At 35.8% G+C, this 24,538-nt stretch overlaps 2 protein-coding genes across 4 annotated transcripts in view; one reads left to right on the forward strand and one right to left on the reverse strand.

Annotated features, from left to right (window-relative positions):
* Positions 1 to 18,193, reverse strand: part of ksr2 (kinase suppressor of ras 2) — a 107,124-nt gene extending 88,931 nt beyond the window's left edge. Inside the window, exons 1-3 of one of the 3 annotated variants that reach the window (XM_008417882.3) lie at positions 17,288 to 18,193; positions 2,802 to 2,942; positions 1,201 to 1,351 (exon numbers count right to left, since the gene is read on the reverse strand). In XM_008417882.3, the coding sequence (XP_008416104.2) occupies positions 1,201 to 1,351; positions 2,802 to 2,942; positions 17,288 to 17,461 (466 nt within the window). In that variant the 5' untranslated portion in view covers positions 17,462 to 18,193. The remainder of the gene's footprint in view (positions 1 to 1,200; positions 1,352 to 2,801; positions 2,943 to 17,287) is intronic. The other 2 variants (XM_008417883.2, XM_008417880.2) reach the window with 2 other exon arrangements.
* Positions 18,194 to 18,736: 543 nt separating this feature from the next.
* Positions 18,737 to 24,515, forward strand: rfc5 (replication factor C (activator 1) 5). The gene is made up of 11 exons (XM_008417879.3): positions 18,737 to 18,953; positions 20,051 to 20,115; positions 20,210 to 20,346; positions 20,456 to 20,535; positions 20,650 to 20,723; positions 21,218 to 21,377; positions 21,797 to 21,878; positions 21,992 to 22,121; positions 22,288 to 22,365; positions 23,972 to 24,026; positions 24,117 to 24,515. Exons 1-11 carry the CDS (start codon positions 18,907 to 18,909, stop codon positions 24,214 to 24,216), a joined length of 1,008 nt encoding a protein of 335 aa, XP_008416101.1. The 5' UTR covers positions 18,737 to 18,906; the 3' UTR covers positions 24,217 to 24,515.
* The last annotated feature ends 23 nt before the right edge of the window (positions 24,516 to 24,538 follow it).

Below are 24,538 nucleotides of genomic sequence, written 5' to 3' on the forward strand. Positions count from 1 at the left end.
TTGTTCTTAGATATTATCAACAGATTTCTTAGAAAATGCATTCGCTCCTGTTTTGCTGAAATAAAAGTGTCTGAAAGTTGGATGGTGCAAAATACAAGCTCCTCAAATGACGGTTTAAATATTTTCCAACCGAGAACCAACAACCACAGGCAGTATTATGTCTGTGGTATCTACAGCTATGTTAAACCTCATTTAATGAAATACTCTCTGAGCGATTAATGGAAAGCTGAAGGACAAAAACTTACATCTTAATTTGAATTTTATGTGAAAGAACAGATGGATCAGAGAGAAAAGAAGTTATTCAAACCAGCAACACAGTTCAGTTTCAGTGATGCTCTACTGCCCCCTTCTTGTTAATGTTTGTTATTGCAAGTCTTGGTTTCTGGACAAGCAATAAACGGTCTTTTAAAGCCATCTGGTGGGGAGCAAAGGTAATGCATCTATGGAACTTAAGGAAAAAACTCACCTGAAATATTAGAAAATTCTTCTCTGAAGCTGTTTACATACATATTCTCCTGATCAAAACCATGAGAAGAAGGAATTTGCTGAATGATAGCCAGGTTTTAAAAAGATTTTCAAATAGCTGAATAAATATTCATGAGCAAGAAAGAAAATATTGTGGAGAAGTTATTTTAACCTGCATTTAAACTCAAAGCTGCTGTTACTTAGCCAATAAAGTTTACTAAAAAGTCAATGCATCATAGTATACAATACATTATTTTATTTTATTTTTTATTTTTTGGTCAGGCATTCACACTGCCATAACAGTAGCAAAGGCAAAAGTACTTTTACCCCATCTAAACACTTTAATCTGGATCACTGTAAACATTTTTCATTGTTATTAGATGTATTTCCTAATAATCCAGACTTCCATTTTTTTCATTTTGTTTAAAACAAAATCAATTTGTAATTAAATCAGCACAACTTTTTTTCACATAGGGTTATATTGCTGCTTAAATTTGTCAGTCAGAACTTTTACAAGTTTTTGATGATACCTGTGTAACAGGTTACCACAATATAGAGCAACAGTAAAAGTGTGACACTTCTTTACAAAAGCTGGGAACATTTTTTATTTCAATCTGCTCTGTTTGTAGCTCAAAGAATATTTGAGATTAAGGAAAAAAGGAGATTAAAAATCCATGTAACTGTTGTAAAGAGAACATTATATTACACCTCTCTGTCAGCAGAGCGGACTCTTACCAAGTTGGTGGGCCTTTCTGAGGCAGGAGAGGGAAGCGTTAAGTCGGGCACATTCTTCTTCGTTGGCACCAAACTTCTGCAACAGCTCACACACCTGCTCCTCACTCATCTCCAGTAGGCCTTCTAGATTAACCTCACCTGCATTCATCTCCTGAAAAGCATGCACACAACAGACGCACAGTACCGTTGGTGTTTACCACAATGTACAGAAATTACAAAAACAGCACCTTTACACACCAAGAGCAAGATTTGTAAAGTGCCAGAAATGGGTCATAAAGACGTGTTCTTTGCTCCTTCTGTGACCCAAACTTGAAAAGTTAGTTGAGCCTGAGAGGAATCGCAAAACTCGTGGTTCTTTTTCATTGTTTTTAGCAGATACATATCTAATTTCCTATCAGATACTTCTTGGCTACATAAAAAAATAAATATAAATCACCAGGGTATAATTTGAATAATTTGTTGGGGAAAAAAGTCCTGGACATTTGCAGTTTTTCCTAGTCACTTTGGTGCATTTCTCACATCACTTAACATTCGCACAATAGCCGTACAAACTGCAAACATCCCCACTGATAATCTGCAAAAGCAAAATGGAAAGTTCATGTTTTATGTTAACAGTTTCAGTGTGATCAAAATTTAATTTTTGTAACATCATTTATGAAATAAATCAAATAGCTTTGTCAAATCTATTATCAGTGTTTACTAAGTGTTTTTAATGAAAAACAGGCATATCTCAGTGACACCATTTGAAATCCAGTTTTAGTTTTTCTTGATTGTTTTCATGCAATCAAACTCCAGATTTTCAAAATAGTTGTAGTATAGAAAATACTGCAAATGTAAATTGAAATAAAATCTGCAAGAGACTAAGAAATTAAGAAAATAAAAATACGATTTATTACAGAATAAAAATACACACTATTGATACTCAGTTCACCTGAGAGAAACTGGTCACTTTTGGAGATTTTAAGGATAAACTGATCAAGAAATGTATAAAATTTGCTTGAGAGATTTTAACAACTAGCTCAGCATTTTTGAATGCAATGACTAAAGCAATGAAACAAATAGTAATAATAGCAATACTACTACTCAGTATTCAGTATAGTTCTTTTTGGCTGATATCATATTAGCAAGTGATAATGTAAAACAATTTATTGGAAAAATGAGAATTTGCTACTATAATGAGCACAAATTACTATTATGGAGGTTGAAATAGCAGCTGTGATCATTTTTATTCTTATCAAACAAATACACCAACGCAATTGAGAACAACTTTGGAATTACTTATTTAGACTTTATATATTAAAAAATACTTTAAGATACTTTAAAATAAAATAAAAAACAGATTGGAAAAAACATAAACCTTAAAATCTAATACATTCTTAAATGCACAAACGGCTTAGACAGCAAGGTCATTCCATCTTCCTGCATTAGAATTGTACAAATTGAGGATAAATTGCCGTATCTATCAAAATGAAATGTATGGGGGGAAAAACATATGTATGCATAAAGTATTTCCTTGGAGTTTTCTACTGTATGTGTGGTTTTTATTGGTCTCTCAACATTTCCAGTAGGGAGAAATGAAACAACAGAGAACTACACATCACCTCTGCGACCTCCTTCCTTAAGTTGACAATGCGGAACCAGTGGTCGAGGCGAGGGAAGTCTTCCAGCTCTGCACTGCGCTCCTCTAAGGCCACTTTGCACTTGCAGGACAGCTGGCGGCTGAAGTACTTCACCAACTTCCCCTGTTAAGGACAAACACGGTTAGGAAAGTGATCCACATCCATACAACATTTACATGCAACAAATTGTTCACTAAAGCGTTGTATATTATGAGAATTTAAAAATTCTAAATAAGTGAAAGCAGACATTAAACACTGGTTGACAGCACAACTCACACAAAAAAAAAACAAGCAAGAGAAATTAATTAATTAAGAGAAATTTTAAGACAAGACATTGAAAGAGCCTGTAGAGAGAACCCGTTTCAGAAACTGTAAGAGTTTCAGCTTCGTCTCTAGGAGCAGCTGGTCAGGTGACCTTTGAGACCGAGATGGAGAAAACAGATGAAGCAGACAGGGTGGAGGAAGGTTATTAAGACGCTTCAAAACAACTCAAAGAATTCAAAACTCAATTGTGTGTCAGATTAAAGTAAACAAAAACAGCCAGAACATGAGTGATATGAAATCATCAGTGTGATCAAGCAGAAAGATTAACTGACTGGTTGCAGGGAGAGAATACAGGGTTCTATGAAATGAAGCTGACACTAAAGAATAACTAGACCCAAGAAACAATTAAGCTAGAGGAAGAAGGAATAACTAGACACAAGAACTAAACATAATAAACCAGAAACACTAAGAAAAGACTAAACCAAAGTAAAACAGAAACATGGCTGGTCTAATCAGAGAAAAGGAACCCAGCATCCTGACAAATATACCATTAAAAACACTGTAAGGATCAATTTTATAGTGCTGAAGAGAATATGTTGTTTCTGAAGATAGGATGGAATAATTACTTAAAAGTATTTTTATTTCTCAGTTTAACAGTCCTCTGATAAATATCCCAACTTTTAACTAAATGACGTTGTCTTATCCACATTGTCATCAGAATCAGCTGTATTGGTCATGTTTGTGCACACAAATAGGACATTTCACTTAAGTTCCACTTTTCTCACAATGCACAGACATTTTATATATAAATATATAAACTTGGTTAAAATTTTAACAGGATTCTGATGCTGTGTGTTTTGTTTTTGTCCAGATTGGAGCCAAACTGCCACCACAGTATAAAGTCTTTCACAGCCTCTAACAGGTTTTCTTCTAGCTCCTCATTTATCTTTACGCATCTTCCATCAGCCCTGACTCTGTGACTCTATCCAGCATGATGCAGCTATAAGCTTAGAGCATGTGCAGTGTTAGTTTTATTGTTAATGTGTAGGTCAGAAAATTTAATTTTGGTATCATTTGACCAAAGTACTTCATGTTTGCTGGCTTCAGAGTAACAGTTTCCCCTAGCGGTGACAGATTAAAATTGCAACCTGTCAAAATAGAAACTTTCCATATGAAACATTGAATAGAGTTGAATTCTTTTATTCTAGAACATTTTATTTTCCCTGGAAATTTTCTTCAGTGACTTTTGTAATTACTGGTATGGTTAACTTTTGTGTTACTTGTTGATATTTTCTCCTAAGAAGACATGTCAAAATATGAAAAACAGCAAAACGTACTGCAACCAAGGAGTAAATTTTTAATAAAAGAGCTGGTACTAAAAGTCTTGTAAAAGGTAGTGAGAGTAGAAAAAAAACATCATTTTCTATCCATACTTACATGCAAATAATTTTTCTTTAATGAAAAAAAGATAGCTGTTTATAATTTCAGTAATTTCAGTCAGTAACACTTGAGCTCAGAAAAGTTATTTGAAAAACTACTGTTTCAACTTTAAAAATTAAACTTTCTCACCTGACCTCAGCTTTCACCATGAAGGCTTTGGGTTTGGATTAGTAACATTTACTGTTTTAAACTTTTCATATGTAATACTGCCATCTTGCTTTCACTAAAAACGGTTACATACATGGGGTAAAACAAATCTATTATGTTTTAAAAGATAAAACCTAAGCAGGTGAGTTTGAGAGAAAAAACTGATCAAGTTTTTTCATATATATTTTCTGTTCTTTCCTAAATTAATTATTAGAAAATGTTTGAGTTTAAAAATACAAATGTCTTAAACATGTGAAGGTGCAGCTGTAATGTGCTGCAAGAGCAAATTCACATGTTAGAAAAGAGCATACTGAAAAGGATCTTAAATACTTGAAGTTCTGCATCCAAAAAACATTTTGGCTGTATGATTTTGAGCATAACTCAGTAATGATATAACAAATAATTCAATTGAAAAAGCTTACCATAGTCAAAAATAAAATTATGTAATCATAATCTAACAGCAGAAACTTAAAAAACAGATTTTTGTGGGCTTGTAATGATATGAGCATCCCACAATAAATAAGCTCAACACATAGAGGCCATCAAGGGAACAAAATAATGTGAAATCATGTCATCAAAAAGTATTAGTATGCATAACTGCTCAATCAAAGGCACATATGCACAGTTTAAGAGAATGAAGGTTATATTAAACCATTTATGTCACTTACATCCCCTCTGAAATGCTTCATTACAGCCAGCTATCAGGAAACTACTTGTCCTGACTGAATGACGCAGTAGAAGCTCCTCGCCACTGCTGAACCAGGACATATTAATGTCTTTGTTACTAAGGAGTTTTTGGTCTGATTGAAGACAACGGTGAGGGCCCACAGAGGGTGACGTGATGCTTGAGATTTAGATGATGCATGTGGATGGCCCAGTTCCAGAAGTACACCTACAAAATGACTGCTAGAAAATAGACATTGCTGGCCTACATCAGTGCATACCAAAGTAGAAACCAGTGGAGGAGGGACCAGCAAGTCACCTCTGAATGCAGAAAACCCTCCAGTAAAAGCTGCCCACGGCTGCTATCGCTCTGCCTGATAAGGCAGCTGCTCAGTCCACTCCTACAGAGAGACACAAATTTACCAAAAAACTCTTACTGTGGCTCTCACTCTTACCGTGCAAGAAAATTCCTTCTTAAAATGTATAGAACTGATTTTCTAAATATGTGTTCAAGTATCTGAACAGTACATTTTTGGTTTTAATTTCAGTCTAATGTCTTCTTGTTCATCACTCATTAAAGTCTGCAGTCAGAAAAACAAGTAATTTAAATGCCATTAAGATAATTTAGCCATAAGTTGTTCGTTTTGTGTGGATTACAGAAATACAATTGATCTGATCTGACGAATTGCGGTCTGCAGTTAGTGGCACTGCTTGCACATTTGCTTAAGAAATTATAAAAAACTTGATCTTTTTATTACATTCACATCATCTCACACTGAAATTTAAAAAAAATCTCATTTAAACTGATTGATAATAGTTTGTATACAATGGGAATGGGAATCTGCAGTTCAAAAAATACCAAAACATAACAGATTTACTTTATTTTAAAAGGCATACGAATGACATGAAGAAAAATGAAATTAAAATACACAAACTGTCCACATTATATACAAGCTATATCAGCACAGCCAAATTTAGACAAAAAATATATTTGAAACATAATTTGCCCAATGATCCTGGAGATTTAACTTGATTATGGTGGCTGGAAACTATTATTTAGCAAACTGTGATTTCCATGTTTCCCTGTGGTATATAAATATAATGTGACAAAAAGGCTCTATATTTTCAGTCTCCATTCAATACAGGAAAAATCAGAGTGTGGAATGTGACTGAATTAGGTCAGTTGTGTTTTTAATAGATTTTTACCTCCCAAAACCTGTCCAGAACAGTCAAAGCAATAAAATAATATAAACAACAGAAACTCTACCAAACAAAATTGGACAAAGACCCACGTTTATGATACCACCATGCATATATGGTAGAGAACTATTGCACAGGGTTGTATCTTGGAGTAACCATGTATCCATAGCAACTATTTACTTTATGGCTTTTGTAAAAAAAATATATCTTTACCACAGTTGCCACTTGTATAGTCCAAGAACACATATGGTAAACATGAGAACATAAAGAGTGAGCGCAGTTAACTCAGCTGCTGTTAAAGATGGTCTGAAGAACAGAAACGTATGTGGAAAACAGAATAATTTAATGAAGGAATATGTTAGAAAAAGGGCTAAAAGGATGGGGGTTTGAATCAAATGTTGGAAATCACATTTTGTTTGATCAAAAACTGTTTTTCTTTGTTTTGTACCTGCTTTTTGTGCCACATAACCTTTTAAACGGCAATCCTTATGACATAAACAATGGTGGTTTCTGACGTCTGTTAAATCTGCATTATTCTTGTTTCTATAAGACCCATTACAAAGCTGTGCTGCAATTATCTCTGATAAGGCAACATGAAAACCAGAACTGACGGAACATACTGCACAGCATGTGTATAGACATAAGCTGCACTGACTTACAGGATAACAACAATATGCCACAATTATCCATGGTTTTTGCACTTTATTATCTTTACCTTCTGTCTCTCCCATTGCACACACAGATTTCTTCTGCCAGCAGTATCTTATAAATCATCCATTTACACACGTTTAGTGGCGAGACCGTGACTTTTACATTTGGCAGAATTGGCAAGCCGGGAAAACCCTTGCTAAGCAAGTTCATAAGTAGGATGATATCCAAGCAAATATCTCAAAAAGCTGTTTCTTACTGCAAATATTCTGATGCTTGCAGCATCTTTTACATGTTTTGACATGGATAATAATATGTTTCACATTAATTAGAGGTGAAGATGATGGTGAGAAAGATGCAGAAGGTGTCAGCTATGAAAACAATGGCAGCTTAGAAAAGAAAGTGTCCAAAAAAGATTTCAATGCTTATGATAGTAAAAACTAATTGTGAAGATAAACACTGATTAGCAAAAAGAGAAGCCACATTGTAGATTACATCTTACAACAAGTGTATTTGAGAAACAGAACAATTTCTGTCAGTACTTATGGCGGATCAGAGCTCAAACACACCTTTTGAATTCATGTGTGTGAGATTGTGCATGAATAAACTTTAATATTATCAGTGTTCATTTTATATTCTCTATAAAAACAACAAACAAATTGATCTGATATGAAAGCAAAATCAATCTACCTGTTTAAATGTCAGTTAAGTGCATTAATGCTGTTCTTGGGGATTGGTCAGTTCTGTCTAACACTATATCTGTTAACATGTTGTGTTTATCGATAAAGGCACTGAGTCTTTTTAGAAACGTTTTCTGGAATTTTAAAGAACTGAGAAAGTGATGATAGTGACAGATGTGGACTGTAATTAATGAAAAAATGTCTGTTCCCAGCATTAAATATTGCAGTAAATTTTGTGATTTTCATTTGATGTGGAAATGATCTGGTTGTAAATGATAAGTTACATATAAAGGTCGATGAATCCACAGTGGCATCTATTGCATTAACTAATGTCCTGTTTATTTTTTTTATTAACAAATTGAAAAGTTAATTCAGTTTTGCATTTTTAAATACAGCCATTGTCACGTGTATAAAGCCACATTCAGTCATTTTACATGCACCATATTTCTGTTAAAACTGGCTGAAGCTGTTTGCTGATTTTCTACAACGTTGCTGTTCCTTTAAGAACCAAATGAAATCTGTTCTCTGCGAGGAAATGAGCTACAGTGACCGCTCCACGACTGCCGTTCTGTTAATCCTGACAAACTGGAACGCTTAATGAATCTACAGCAGGCTGTCACTTCCACCGCAGCTTCAAACTATCTCTCCTACAGAGTTCCTGCACAATTTTTCTTTTTTTTAATCTATTTTATTTGATTCCCCATTTTACTTTTCCAAACTCACCACTATTCCAGACGTTTCTTCTTTTTCCGTTCATTTATAAAGCATGAATAGCAAAGTTTAGTATCAGTTTATGGAAGACATTTCTTCTGAAATTCATGCTTGATGCATAGACATTTAGAGAGATGGATCTGTGACTGAAAAAAGAAAAAATGCACGGACGGACAGATAGACGATTGAACGGATATTTATACAACGATACAAAATTTAAATCGAAACATGAGGAACAAAGCCTTAAATATGTTATCGCAGAGGACTACAACCAGGAGCATTAATCAGAAGAGGCCCATGCAGGAGGAACTGCAGAGATCAATAAGTTAAACTCAAGCTGTCCTCAAGACAAAATTACTTGTGATCTCCACAAATAGAAGTGGCCATATGTCAGCCATTTTTTAAAGAAAATCAAAAGTACTGTTTAAGTTTGTCACAAATGATGTTGTAAACACATCAAACATAATCTGAAAGTATAGCTCTAGCCAAAACAGATTAAAATTTAGGTAGAATGTTAGGTAAAATCTTAAATGTTAGGTAAAACCTTAGGTAAAATCTCAGAATGAACTAAAAATTATTCATATTCCTTGAAGATTTAAATTTATTTTTTGTCTAATAAATAAGTATTATTTTCTATAAAAAAAATAAGACACACACTTTTAAAACGCACTAAAACAATGTAAAATTAGTTGTAGTAACAGTAGTGTCAGCTTAGAAAAAAATGATCTTGACATTCATTAAACGTGACATATTGAAAACAGTTTATATCCTTCCTATCAAACTCAAGTTGGGACAAGAAACTTGTTCAAGTTAAAATACTACCTGGGGGAGAAGAGCCACTCCAAGCATAAAATCACAACAAAAGACTTTAAGATATGAGGTTACATTAGAGAAAATATTAGGCCTCGGTTTCTCACACTGTCACTAACAAGGACAATGTAAACATTGTCTTTCTAAAACTCACTCAGGTGTTTCCATACAGGAATTCTAGCATTAAAAGTTATCGGAAGATGTGTGGTGTAAAAAAGAAATATTAAAATGATTTGAAAAAGATATTTGGTTTGAACAGACTGGCGACCTGTCCTGGGTGACCCCGCCTCTCGCCCGGAACGCTAGCTGGAGATGGGCACCAGCAACCCTCCCGACCCCACTGAGGGACAAGGGTGTAAAGAAAATGGATGGATGGATGGATTTTGTTTTCTGTCCCATCCATTCTGGTCTCCATGAAATTGCTGTGATATTTGTGATTTTTTTTCACTGCAACATTGCATGCCAACTGGTGATTTAATTTCTGCATAAAATCACGTCCATTTTACAGAATTATGAGGAGATTGAGATCATGTGTTAAGTGTCATCCATCTGCCAGACCCTAGACAGAGCAAAAGTTCAAACTAATAAATGTACTATAATGTGATAGGAAAACTTCTTTAGCTTGCTAAGAAATGGGCTACAGCAACAGTTTTCATTGTTGTCATGCAAACCCCTAAGTGGACCATGTTTAGATTATCTCCCATGAAGAGATAAGTTTTTAAATGGAGTCTAAGTTATTGAGTGTGTCTGTGGTGTAATTTAAAACTTGCTTAGCTGCCGTGCTGGTGTTGCTGGTATGTAATTAACTTCCAGAAGACTTTTACCTTTTACCCTATTTTCTTTAGTTGCGCCTCAAAAGTAAGGTATAAATAGGATGCTTGTTCTTTTGGTCTTGGTCAGACTGTACTTTATATGACCCTGTTTTCCTCGAGCAGAATGAACTTTTCATCCCACTGAGCTACAATGATCCAACTGTTCCTCCTAGCCTTAGTGAAAAAATCACCATGGTTCCACTTTGACCCTAAAAGTTTATCTGAAATTTATCTCTGCCAGGGTTTTGTCCACCTGACGGAACTGAATATGAATGAAACATTGTTAGAAAATTTGTCTTCTTGATTTCTTTGATTGTGCCAAGATGTGTAGAGTTGGTTCTGTGGTCGCAGAAACATGCCTGGAATTTTATCACATGTAGATTTTTTTGACGTAGAATAATTTGGACAGTTGCCAGCGTTAGAGGTTTTTAGCTTTAGACGTAGAGCAGACCACTTGATAAGAAGAAGAACTGAACTTGATGGACTCAACAATGAACCATAAAATTGTCCTAATCTAGGGCACGACTTCGTGGAATCAGATAAATAAGAAGCTTACTCCCTCTTAAAGCATTGTTGTAAAAATGACTGTCACTGATGATGCTCCATCTTACATTTTGCTAGCAAGAGTGTAAATATCTCAAAGGAAATCCTGATCACCAGTATTTTTTTTTTAATTCACTTTGTTTTTCTGCCACACCAGGCCTCCTATCAATCTTCCCTCACCTATGAACAAGACCCCAAGATACTCAAACTCCTGTTTTTCAACACCAAAATCTTATTTGGTTTTAAATGTCTGCATTAAAAAATAATTATATCACATTTCTCCATCTGTATAGAAAGGTTCTTGTAAAAAAAATAATGTTATTTAGTGTGTTAACTGTATTCCACAAGTGTCTAAGGGATGCCACCAACAATGTGTAATTATGTTAATGGAGGCTAGTGTAACACATCAGACATGTAGGTGACAATGGAAGCACTTTCGTGTTCAAAGAAAATGCTAAATATTGAGATTGATGACAAACATTTGGTATTTTTATGACACAACCAGATATCATATCATGTATTTCCTCACAGCTTTCCACACAACGTTACTGACACCAAGAGGAAAATGTCCCTAAGAAGACATATAGAAAACAACAAAAATGAAAATGTTGGTGAAAAGGGCAGCGCATGTGGACCAGAAAAGTGCAAATTTCAACATGTGCCTTGGGGCTAAACAGGCACATGAAGTCGCTGTAAAATAAACTTCTATGGATGTCCAGTTTTTCAGGGTAATTTCTTTCTCAACAACATACATTTGTCTGTAAGAGTATTAAAAATGTCAATCCCGAAAGCCAACATACTTCAAACAATCTGCTATAAACTGGACAAGAGAAATGGAACAAAGTCACAATAAAGTCTCAGTTCTTTCCACTCAAGTCAACCTCAAAGTCAAATAGTGCAACTCTTTAACTTTGAAATGTAAGTTTTAAACAATGGACTTCAACAGCTATAAAATGTATTTACAAAGTAATAGAAAAATATTCCTTAAATATTCTGAAAATATATATTTATCTGTAAGAAAAAGCAGCAAGTGCAACTAAAAAAGTGATGTAGTATGTTACAGAAAATATTAATCCAATATTCCAAGTGATGACAGAATAGTTTTTTTTAAATTCTCTTCTTTTTTAAAACAAAGTTTTTCAAATGTATATTTTAACAGGCTGTTGTTACTTAAGTGGCACTATAAGCTGCATAAGTAAATTTAAAAATCCCATAAATTTAAAGAACATCTAAACATTTCCAGGAATATAAGCATGTACACACGGCTCTTTTAACAGCTGTTTATTGTACAATAGGAATATGGGTCGAATGTTTTATTATTACCCGATAGCTGCTTCAATTAACTTTTATTTTAACATATTTTATAGTTATATTTCCACAAATGCATATATTTGCTCTTACTCAATCTTTACTCTTATTAAATTCCTATAATTAATTATTATTTAGTTTTTAAAATAACCTTATTTACATGCTGAGAACAACACTTTTACAAATGTTAATAAAAAGACATTCACCATTTGGACATGTTTTCCAGGAGATGCTTTAAGTAGTTGTTCCTAAATCTTTGAAACGTGGGGGAACTGTAGTCTAAATTTAATAACAAAAGAGCTGCAGCCAACAACAGGATGTGACAGTCAAAAATTGTAACTGTGGGTGGAAATTATGTCAGTTTTCTTCTATGATTGACATAAACAGAATCTAAATGCGACCAAAGATTTTTAGTTATTGTAAAATTCCTATTATTGCAAAAAACAGAAATTTCCAATTATTCTGCAACCTGGATAAAAACAGCAATACATCAAGAACAAATTGTGTGTAATTTACACTTTAAGATATCTGTCACAGAGAACATATAAAGGACATCAGTCATCCTACCTACACACACACACAAAGGAAACACAACAAATGGGGTACCATATATGAAAAAAAAACGAAAACAAAAATCACCTCATATCAATCAAATATGACGTCAAAAACAGTTGAGAAACAACCAGCTGGCAAAATGAATGAATGAACTGCTAATCTAACGTAATCTATGATAATCTAACATACGGTAGATTAATATTTGACTATTTATAGTGAACACACAAAATATTCTGTAAAATGATTACTGAAATCACAACAGGTTTGGTTTTCTCAAAACTGGCAGTTTTGTTTGTTTGCTTAGTTTGTTGGTTGGTTTGTCATTTCAGCTTTTATTTTATTTTATTTATTTATTTTGTGGTATGGACTTATTTTTTCCCCAGTAGTAGCTAAAAAAAATTCTACGGGTCTTAATATCAGTAATAAGATTCTTTATACTAAATTAAATTGTATTAAAATACCATCAGCAAATAATAACTGCAACTTCTGTTTAGCCTGTGTTTAGATGGCAAAATGCTAGATGAAGTCTGGAAAACATGATTGATTTTAACCGAAATTTTGTTCCAACATCCCAGTATTACAAAAAAAGAACACAAATAACAAAGAAAACAATTGAAAAGATCTCAGGATTTATATAAAAAAGGCAACAGTCGTTCTCATGACTCGTGAACTCCAACTAGCAAGGCACAAGTCAGCTGCGGTTAGCACAACTTGGCATGGCTGCATTAGATGTGAGGAAATCCTCACCCTTTGCAAATAGTTTTTGTGCAGTATTTTGAGAAAAAGGTTGAAGAAAATAAATGGGAACAGACTAGACAATACATTTTCATCAGAATTAGAAGAAGATATTGCTGCCACAGCTGAAAAGGCTAAAGTTGCCTTCATACTTGCAGCTTCACTTGTGGTTTATAAGATAAAATATATGTACAGCTGGAACTTGAAGTTAATTATTTTACAATGCTGAATAATTCTTTAGAACACAGTTTATGATTTGTATCTCATGCCAAAAACACAGAGCTAAATAAAAAACTTCTATCTTCCAGTTTACAGCCAATCTAAAGGGCTATTTCAAGAAATCTGGAAGGCATTTAATCATCTCTCATTTAAAATCTAAATGGCTCAAATTTAAACCGGATAATAAAGTTATCTAGTTCATTTGTGCTGTTTACTTTTTTATTTTTTTGCATTAAGGCCACCGGGGGTACATGGTGTTCTTCTTCAAAAATAACTGCATCCCTAAATCAAACCTGGTATGGATTATGCTACACTGATTACAGACTGTACAAAACATCAGCTTCGATTGGTTTTAACTCCACTTTATTTAAAAAGATGCTCTTATTGAGAACTAGGACTTTCTGCTGAACCACACAGAGTAGTCAAGCACAAAAGGTCAGACGCATGACCAAATTGCAAGTCTTCCAAATGTGTTTTTGAACCAGATGCTCCACATTCAAAGCTGCTCAACTTGAAAAATGTGTGAGTTTTGTAGCATAACTTTAAAGAAGAATTAAGATTATTATTACTGCAACAGGTTTGGAGAACTTTCCAAAACATTACCGTATTTAGCAAACCCATCAACAACACTTGAAATGAACAGATTACATGTAAAGTAATTCATAAATCATAAATGTTTTGGAAAGCTAACAAATAACTAGCTTTCATCAATGCCCTTTGCAGTCAGCAGAAATGTATGTCACATTAACCTGAGGCAGGTGGCCTGTGCCTCTGTGTTCAATATCTTCCTATTGAAACTCTTCACCTGTAAAACTTCACAGGTAGTTTTATACCCACGCATTCTGCCTTTTTGTGTATTTTAATAAAAACTTCTGAAACTTTTCTTGCAATAGTTATATATAAAAAATAGTATTTTAAAACCTGATTTAGAACTGTCCAGGGTCCATCCATGCCTCTCACTCAAAAGTCACTAGAGATAGACCACAAGAGTAGCAGGATGGATTGATGGATGGATGGATGGATGGATGGATGGATGGATGGATGGATGGATGGATGGATGGATGGATAGATGGATGGATGGATGGATGGATGGATGGATGGATGGATGGATGGATGGATGGATGGATGGATGGATGGATGGATGGATGGATGGATACTATGTAAAATACTATTAAAAATTAGAAAAAAAGAGACTGATTTTACATCATAAGAAAAAAAAGTCCTCTTGTTGAAAGAAATATGCAACTGAGTACGACAACAACTTATAAAATGTACACAGATGCCTGCATATTTGTGCCTAACATCAACAACATTCTACGTACAAGAATATGGAATAGATGGGCAAATAATAGCAGGGCTTTTATGGTTATAAAGTCCACAAATTAAGCTTCATGAAATGCTTATTATTTGTTAGAATCCAATTTGCAACATACACCAATAAATGCCAGTCTAAGATGCAGTAGATTAAGAAGAAATAGCCAAAAAAAATTTATGTAGACAAGTTATGTCGTCTCAAAGCAAATAAAGGTATTTCCTACTACGTCATACCTCCAAAATTAGTGACTTAAAAAAATAAAATAAAATAAATATTGGTACTACCCAATAATTCCTGTGAAATAAATATAACTGAGGAAATTGTTTAATTTGCACTCTACATTTTTAAGTGGATCTGATGGTTTACAAACTTTGATTTTCAGTTTCTATGAGATAGAAATATGATTATATTTCAGCTAAATGCCTGTTTCCTTTAGCTGCTCTCCAAAAGGAAAAACACAAGAAGACATGTAATTCAAGTAAGGCAGACTAACTGAGCATTGATCCCCATATCATATGTCAGGAAATTGCTACAAGCAAGCAGCTACTCAACTAAATTTGTAAATACATTAATAGCAATAATCCAGAAGTTTAAAGCACATCGACATGCAAGAACCAAAGTTTATCTTGCCACAACATACAGTGAATATGATGGAGAATTAGATTAAAAATGTCCAAAACGCAGTTATTTAGTAGCTGAAACGCATCTGGTGTAGAATAGATGAATAATTTCTGGAAAAACACCTCATGCCCACTGTTCAGTACAGGAGAGAAGCTATGATGCTTCTCTCTGCGGGCCTGTTTCTCTAACAAAAGACTAGAGATCTTCTTATAATTTCAAATAATTCTTGCTATTTGAAAGAGCTAATAAACTCTTCCAAATAGCAGGAAACTTTACATTACATTCTGCCCTTTGCCAGAAAGCCCTAAAATGCCTCATCTTAACATTTTTCACAATACAAATTAACAGAAATGCATCACCAGCCACAAAATGATCTTTCCACCAGTCGTCTCAGTCCCCAGGTCTAAATCTAACAGTAACCTGATATGAAATATTATATGAGACTATTATTGTCTTAAAACAGCTGAATAAAGTGTTACATTAGAATGTCGCTTTGGCTTAAATCTGTTTTACATGGGCTGTAAATAAATGTGTTTGCTGTTATATCAACAATAACTACATATTTAAATTCATTTGGAAAGTCACCCAGAGTCCATGAAATGTTCTCAAGTTTTGGCTTTTCTTTTGGTTGTGGCACAGACAGGGCAATCAATAGCATCTTTAAGAAAATATTTCAAAACGATCTGCCAAGGAAGATTGTGAGATAAGTGTAAGCTTAAATTCAACACCCATAATGCTTTGCCAGACACTCTGGGAACACGGTGAACATTTATCTCCACATTGTAGTCTGCCTGCTAAGTGCTGGCAGCGCTCACTTAACAATACTTCTCTTTTGTCTTGGAAAGCATTCCTCTTTCATCACCTCCATACTTAACAACTCAGACGTAACGCATCTCAATATGTTTGTGTGTATTATAACATCCAGGCGGATATTCCCGTGGGGATCAATGTGTAGCACTCACACAGGTGACTTTATGGGCTGGCTATTTTTAGTGCCACATCTCAATTATAATCCAACTGGGACTGAGTGTGTTTTGATGAAACACACAGATTCTCGGTGCTGACTTCATGAACACCTCATTGCACTTAACAGTGTTTGTTTTAATCTCTTGAGACATCACCCAGAAACATTCTCACAGGTCCGTAATGCTGTGCGGTCCGCGGTTTCCCACTCACCTTATCGCACTTTATGGCATGCTTTTTAACGTCCTTGTCATCACCGGCTGCTTTAAGTGGTCTCAAACAAAAAAAACATCGAGGTATTATGGGTATTACGTAACGCAATTTACGGAATACCCCACGGGCCAATTAAGGGATAACGATATTTTGTAACAAAGTCAGTAATCTGCCAGCCTTGCATAACGGCGGGGTCTGGATGCGCCGTGATACAGCAGATGCGCAGGCTGGCGTGCTGGTAATGGATTGTAAACACGGGCAGCCTATAGGCCTCTGCTTGCCTTGCTTCAGATATTATTCTGATGGAGGAGAGCCACCTTCTCTCCCCGCCACCTGCAGAATGCGCAAGTCTCTAACAGCCCACTGCAGCCCCGTGGCCTCTTGATTTACTGCACCACACACACACGGATAGCAAAGAGGGCTTTGACAGCAATCTTTGCATATTAATGCAATGACAGCACAATGCCATGTCGCCCCGCTGGCGGAAAAAAAAAAAACAAAAAGAAAAGAAAAAAAAAGCACATATAAATATGCAGAGTGGCCTAGAAAGAGCACGGTGACAGCCCTCGGTGTATTGATGGAGATGGAGGTACACTGGAGGGGGGGGGGGACGGTGCTTACCTCCAGCGTTCGGATCTCTTTTTGTGTCAAGTCGTTGGATGTGGCACATTTGGTCCGTAAACCCTCCAAACTGGAAATGCTTATGTCTATCATGTTTTGCACCAACTCGCACTGCTGCAAGGCTTTCTGCAAACTCAGATGCTGCTCCTCGCTTTTTGTCATCTCCTCGTTCATAGTTTAGCGACCGATGGATGTTGTTCCCCCGCCCCCTCCCCCTTTTTTTTTTTTTTTTGCACTTAGAAAATAAACAAAGAAGTAAAATAGGAAGAGGGGGAAAAAATAAGAATAATTCAAAAAAGAAATGTGGAGGAGCCCATGGAGCAGAGCAACCTGCAGAACGCCATGAAACGAGATGTTGCAGGTTTTTTTTTTTATTTGAGCCGCGAGAGAGTCGACTCCATTGTAACAGTCCTCGTAGTTTCCTGCTGGATCATCAAGGTGTCTCTGGATGGATGCTTAGATCAAGCACGATGTACAGACACCGAGCGGGACTACACGGCTGGACGCTGCATCCATCGGGTGCCCCCTTCCTTTCAAATGGTTGTTAGAGAGAAGAAGAAAAAAAAAAAAAAAAAAGAAGAAGAAGAAGAAAGCTGATGCTGCTCAGCGCATCATAAGCAGACGGATCGGGAGGAAAAGCCTGGTTGTTGGTTTAAAGGTGCTGGTGTGTGGACTGGATGCAGGTACTCCCTGTCTCCCTTGGCAGCAGCTGCATCCCGGTTCGTTCCCACCACACCGACATGTTTCCTGTCAATCAAACCCACAGCAACAGCATCGCAGCGCCCAGGCACGGCCGTGAGGGGCCGCTCTCGCGAGAGAAAGTGCAGCAGAAGACCTCAGTCTGCAGGACTGGACGTAAAAAACTGGGCTATTTTCTAAACTTTTGATCAAAAATACGTTTAGAATGCCCGAAGAAATACTTTATAAAGAGGGTTTTTTTTGCTTTTGGTATTTATTTATTTATTTATTTATTTATTTATTTATTTATTTATTTATTTGTAGAATAATTTGTTTCTGCGAAATAAATATTAATAAATAAAACATGAATGAATTTACTTCAGTATTTAAAATATAATAAGCAAATGTAATAACAGAGTGGAATAGAATAGAAATGATGACAGATAAATAAAAATAATCACTTCAATGACATACCATTGCATCCTGAGAGCACATAGAAGCATTTACCGCACATCTTTTCTGCAAGTAGCTGTGAGACTATAACCATCACTTCTAATAAACTCATTAGTCATTAAAACTCAGCTTTCTTTCTTTAAATTTCTATAATCACCTTAACATTTATTTAAATTTTTGCGTTCTACTTTAACAACTGTTAAACATTATTTTTTATATGTTGTAAATTTGCCCTTTCTGTATTTATTTATTACTTTTGCGTGAACATCAATTCTTCCTTAAATTTTTTTTAGAGTGCAACGTGCAACTGTTGTCCCGCCCATTTGAGACCAAAACGCGTCACCCGATTGGTTGTACGGCATGACGTTTGGAAGCCAGTTTCTTTGCTGAGCGCGGCAAACAGCCATCGTCAAAGTAAAACGTATCCAAAAAAACTCCGAAAGAGGACACATTTGATCTAGTTTTCTTCTTAACTGTTACTAAAATACATGGCGTCCACAAGCAAAGGGCAGTTACAGACCAGAAACTTACCATGGTGAGCGTAAAGTCTATCTTTGTTGGCAGATACGGCTACGTTTATTAGCGTTAGCTAGCTGACATCAACAGTGTGTTTTCACGGTAGCTCCTTACTTCATCAGATTATGTTATGTCTTCACTGTTCAAAGATTGTTTTTTTTAGATATTAGGATAATAGCCGGATGTTAAAAGAAATATTCTACTAGAAAGCGGGTATAAATATTTATACGTACATATATCGAAGCACATGAAGCATTACCTGGGTTTTAGGGGCAGGTTGACATTGTACAGACGTTTTGCTTCGAACTTGAGGAAAAGGAAGAAACGTCAGGCAGGTCTGCAATGTTCCCACTCAGCCTGCAGAAGTATGGAATTGAATTTATATATATTCAAGGTCTGATTACGTCTGGTAATTATTTACCATATATCCAGAGTGAACTTCGGATTTATACTATAAAAATGAGCAAAATAGCAAAGAGGGATGTGGAAAATTGAATCCGCAAAAGTTTAACATTTTGAAATAGAAAAATGCGTTGGATCTCTGCATCTGAGAAATGCATGATGATTATTTACTACCTGACAGTTTTTATCAGGCCTTTTGGAATATAGTTATTATTTTAATATATATCAAAATGTGTGATCTTGGTATCACTATGATTATCTTATTAGTATTTATTGATACTCTCATTGAACAAACCGAGAAAATAATAAAATTAACAATCCCAACGATATGGGCAGTTTTGAGTTGTTTTAATCGGATATTAATTTCCATCATTAATTGGAAATTATTGCGGCAATAAATCAAAATTCTTATGATTCTAAATGTATCATGATAGATGATGCATTATACAATAAAAGCTCACATCTAGTTTCTAGGTGGGGAACTTAAAAAAACTAAAATCTAAACTTAAAAAGGTCTGTTGTTTAAATGAGATGCTTTTTCAGAGAGAAAGTTATTTTCACAGTTGGCATAAATAGACAATTTGCCTCAGTTTACTTTTACAGATTTCTAGTTTATTGTTGCAATCGGTACCTCAAGTTTTCCAAATATTTCCATATTAAAGTTGTCATAGAAGCTTATAATTAATAAATACTAATGGCAGTTTTCCATTGCAGGGTTGAAAAATACAGACCTCAGACACTGGATGATTTAATTTCACACACAGACATTCTGAGCACCAGTGAGTATTAGTGCTCCACGGCAGTAAAAACCACTGAATAACTGTTTGTATTAAACTGATAACCCTGTTTGTGTTGTTCGCTCCTTGTCTTTAGTCCGGAGGTTCATCAGCGAGGACAAGCTTCCCCACCTGTTGTTCTACGGCCCTCCTGGAACAGGAAAGACCTCCACCATCCTCGCCTGCGCAAGGCAGCTCTACAAGGACAAAGAGTTTACCTCCATGGTGTTGGAGGTGCCGTTAAAATCCTTATCACTAGATTTTATTTTATTGCAGTTTTGAAGGTTTCTTTTATTGTTTCTCTTTAGGTTTATGTTCTAATTGGACTCATTATGTTTTGCAGCTAAATGCATCAGACGACAGAGGGATTGACGTAGTCCGAGGTCCTATTCTGAGTTTCGCCAGCACCAGGACTATTTTCAAGTAAGCGACACGCCCAACTTCAAAAAGCAAAAGCTCTGATTTGGTTCATTTCCTGAATGACTGCATGTGGAATTGCAAGCTGCTTCCCGTTTATGCATCCCTCTTATCTTCCAGAAAGGGCTTCAAGTTGGTGATACTGGATGAGGCCGATGCCATGACCCAGGATGCCCAGAATGCATTGCGACGAGGTGAGCCATCTGTTCTCCCAGGCGTCGCCTACTGTGAACTTACACGGCTCACTGAACACACACACACAATTTGGCTGTTTGTGAATAAATGTATCTGCTCTGCTAACCTGGTGTCGCTTCTCAAAAGTGGCACATTGAACAGATTTAAAGCACTAATTTGGGTTAAAGTTGAAAACGTTTTATTTCGGAAACATTTGTTTACTCCAAAACATTACAGTTGTGTTATATTTTGATGTCAGATGTTAAAGAAATGTTACGCAACTTGTGTCTGATTTTGACAGATCTGCTTGTCAAAATGTGTCATGTTGTTGAGAAAGCTTTAGTTATTCTTTAATCAAGTGCAGTTTCTGAAAAAAGGCTGACATTATATGACTTTGAAAATGTTGGGATGTTAAAGATAAAAAAAATGTTCTCGGGTTTGTACATGTTCTTCTTTTATTGGTTATGTTGATGTTCGCTTCCCCTTTTCTTATTGCCCTCTCCGTCTGTCTCAGTCATTGAGAAGTACACAGAAAACACTCGATTCTGCCTGATCTGCAACTACCTGTCCAAGATCATCCCAGCCCTGCAGTCTCGCTGCACCAGGTTCCGCTTCGGCCCGCTGTCTCCGGACCAGATGAAGCCTCGACTGGAGCACGTTATTGAGAAGGAAAAGTAAGGAAACTTCTTGATTTTGCTGTTTCATTAATAGCTTCGACATTTTTGAGAACCTAACTGCTCAAAAGATGTAAGAACACTGACCAAGAACAACCGTTAATGAAGCTCATCCTACTTTATAATTATTTATCATTGATTAATTACTTTTTGCGATAACTGCAGTTATCAGAAATAGTAATAGCGTTTCTCCAGTCCAATGAATGTACAACTGAGTAGGATGATTTTTAATTTTTTTTTTATGTACATATTGTTGTGCGTGTGTATTAAACACTAAAAAGACAACAGATTATTTACAATACGGCACATCAGTGCAGAGCAGAAACACAGACATGCAGCAATCACATTGCAAGGTGACAATTCAGTTGCCCAATTAACCACCATTTGTTCCAACCTAATTTTTTGTTGTTGTTCATCAGCATTGACATCACTCCAGATGGAATGAACGCCATAGTCACTCTGTCGAAAGGCGACATGAGAAGATCACTCAACATCCTGCAGGTACGACTTGAAGCCGATAACTGCTGCCGTCAGTCGGCTTTAAACTGGACTGTGGATGGTATCGGGTGGAGAGCAGCCTGAGCTGACCGCGCTCTGCCTCTCTGTGCTTTCAGAGCACCAGCATGGCGTACGAGAAGGTCACAGAGCACACGGTCTACACCTGCACCGGCCATCCTCTCCGCTCTGACATAGCCAACATCCTCGACTGGTGCCTCAACAAAGACTTCACTTCAGCTTACAAACGTATCCTTTCCTATTATTATGCAGATAATTCAGTAGCTTCAAGTAAAGGATCACTGTGCAAAACGTTATATACATAAGCCAGTTAGAATCTATAATTTTAGATTTATTCACTGCTACTAGGTTTTGGAAGATTTCTGCTTTGCCAGTTCTTTAACACTTTTTAAAGAGGTTCTTGAGCTGAAGACTTTGAAGGGTTTGGCTCTGCATGATATTCTGTCTGAGGTGCATCTGCTCGTCCACAGAGGTAAGTTGTCTGGATCTGCATGTTTCCTATTGCTCCCTAAGCAAAAATAAATCCTGCAATCTAATCATGATCTATTTATCAATTTGTTCAATGTCCTTTGGATAATAAAACAACAGTTTTTACAAAACACTTTAAAATACCACTTTAGAGTACAAGAAAACTGTTTTCTTCACATGTATTCTCAGACATTTTGGATACAACTTGGGTATGCCAAAAACACGATAAAAAAACATGTTTCAGAATAGATAAGGCTGCAAAATGAGACTTGAGATTTAAAGAAAATATACATTATTTCTTGTTAAAATAAATCACAGTAGAATCACAGTTTCTGAAATACCAACTGACACCAGTATCCAAGACATTAAAGTCAGTTAAAAACAGCTTGTTTCCCTGTTCTGATGCTCAGGTTATGGCTTCTAGACATGTAGTTTGTCTGGATGCTTACAGTTTAGCCAAAAATTTGGCTTAAATAAGTTTTTTATACTGATTGTACACTGTGCATCAAAAAAAGTCTTTTACGTTTTTTTGGGGGGAAATGCTCGTTTTATCAAAGGTTGAGACCCAGTCTGTGATCTGCCACTGGAGTGCAGGCATGTGTTTTGCCAGCAGAGGTCGCTGTAGCTCAAGCTTTGAGAAATGAATCCATTTTTTTGAACAATTAGCTCAAGTGGGTTTGTGGCTCCCTTGAAGCTTGAAGCTTGATTTGCCCATTAATAACCTCAATCCTACAAAGTATGATTGCCTGGTCGCTCTAGAAACCAACTATTTTTATCAAACCCGCCCATAGATCTATACAATGTGTCCAGAACTATGTTTATAGCTACAAAAAGTTACTTTGTATGGCACACTTTACCAAATATTAGTAGGAGTGTATGGATGTATTTATCCAGTTTGGATTAGATTCACCAGATTCTTGTTTTTAAAAGCCATTACAGTAGAATTTAGTATAATCTGTCCACTCTGGAAGTCGAGTGTCTGCAATGCATCATTAAAAGCCAGAAATGAGTAACATTCACAGCCATAAGCGTATGTAATGTGGCTGAATGGCGTCATAAGTTTAGTCATTATTTTATCATTGTGAGGCTTCTGAACAAGGGCTGAACAATTAATCAGATTGATTATTGAAATAATTGTCAAATAATTAAGACATTGATCGTGAAATTGAGTATATGGACTTAAAGGCTGTTTAATCAGAGCAGTAATTAAACCAAACTGTACAAAAGATGTTCATTTTGCCCTTAAGTTATCAAAAACCTTAATGTGTAAATATTTTCTAACCATAAATCCTCAAACAGGAGTTTCATCTCGTTGAAATGATGTAAAATTACTGTTTTGTTTTAGCTGCAGATGCATCTTTAGCTACAAATGATCAACTGTTCGCCAGAGAAATGCAATGTTATTTTATTTTAGGCAGTATGTTTATTTTAAAACGAGTTTAGTTATTTGAATCTTTTAAAAAATGGGCTTACATTTTTTTAAACAATTAAATCAATAATTGTTTGTTGCAGCCCTAATTTAAACCACTAATAATGTTTTTTATGACGTCCTTTGGCGTGTTTACTCAAAGAAAAGTTTTCTAAGGTGGTTTTCATTTTTTTAATTCAAGTGGACTTTCCTCCGGCCATACGGATGGGCCTGCTTATCAAGTTAGCCGACATAGAGTGAGTATGATTACATCATCTAATAACAATTGCATGAATATGTATTGATAAATACTACTTTTGCACCCTGTAATGTGACGCCTTTTTCAGATACCGGCTGGCGGCAGGAACCAATGAAAAGATCCAGCTGAGCTCCATGGTTGCAGCCTTCCAGGCCGTCAGAAACCTGGTGGTCAGTGAAGCCTGTTAAGAGTTAATCTGGAGGAAAACTGAGCCAATCACAGCTCTGATTAAAAAACCGGGCAAGTAGACAACAACATAGCTGCTTCCCAAGGAGATATTTTGTATCCAACTTTAAACCACAAACCTGCAACTTGTTGACTTTTCTTGTTCAGAGTAACAAACTGAGAAGAGAGGCTATAATGGGCACCATGATGAAATGCTGGTCAATATTATCAAATAATCCACCCATCACGGTTTCAGAAAACAATTCTTGGATAAATGTAAATGTTTTTTTCTTTCATCTGTTTAATAAAACTTTATTCTTTAGTCCAGTTTGGGGTTACTTCATA

Source organism: Poecilia reticulata, chromosome 9 (genome assembly GCF_904066995.2).
Source record: "Poecilia reticulata chromosome 9, P_reticulata-male-v2, whole genome shotgun sequence".
NCBI classification, from domain to species: Eukaryota; Metazoa; Chordata; class Actinopteri; order Cyprinodontiformes; family Poeciliidae; genus Poecilia; species Poecilia reticulata.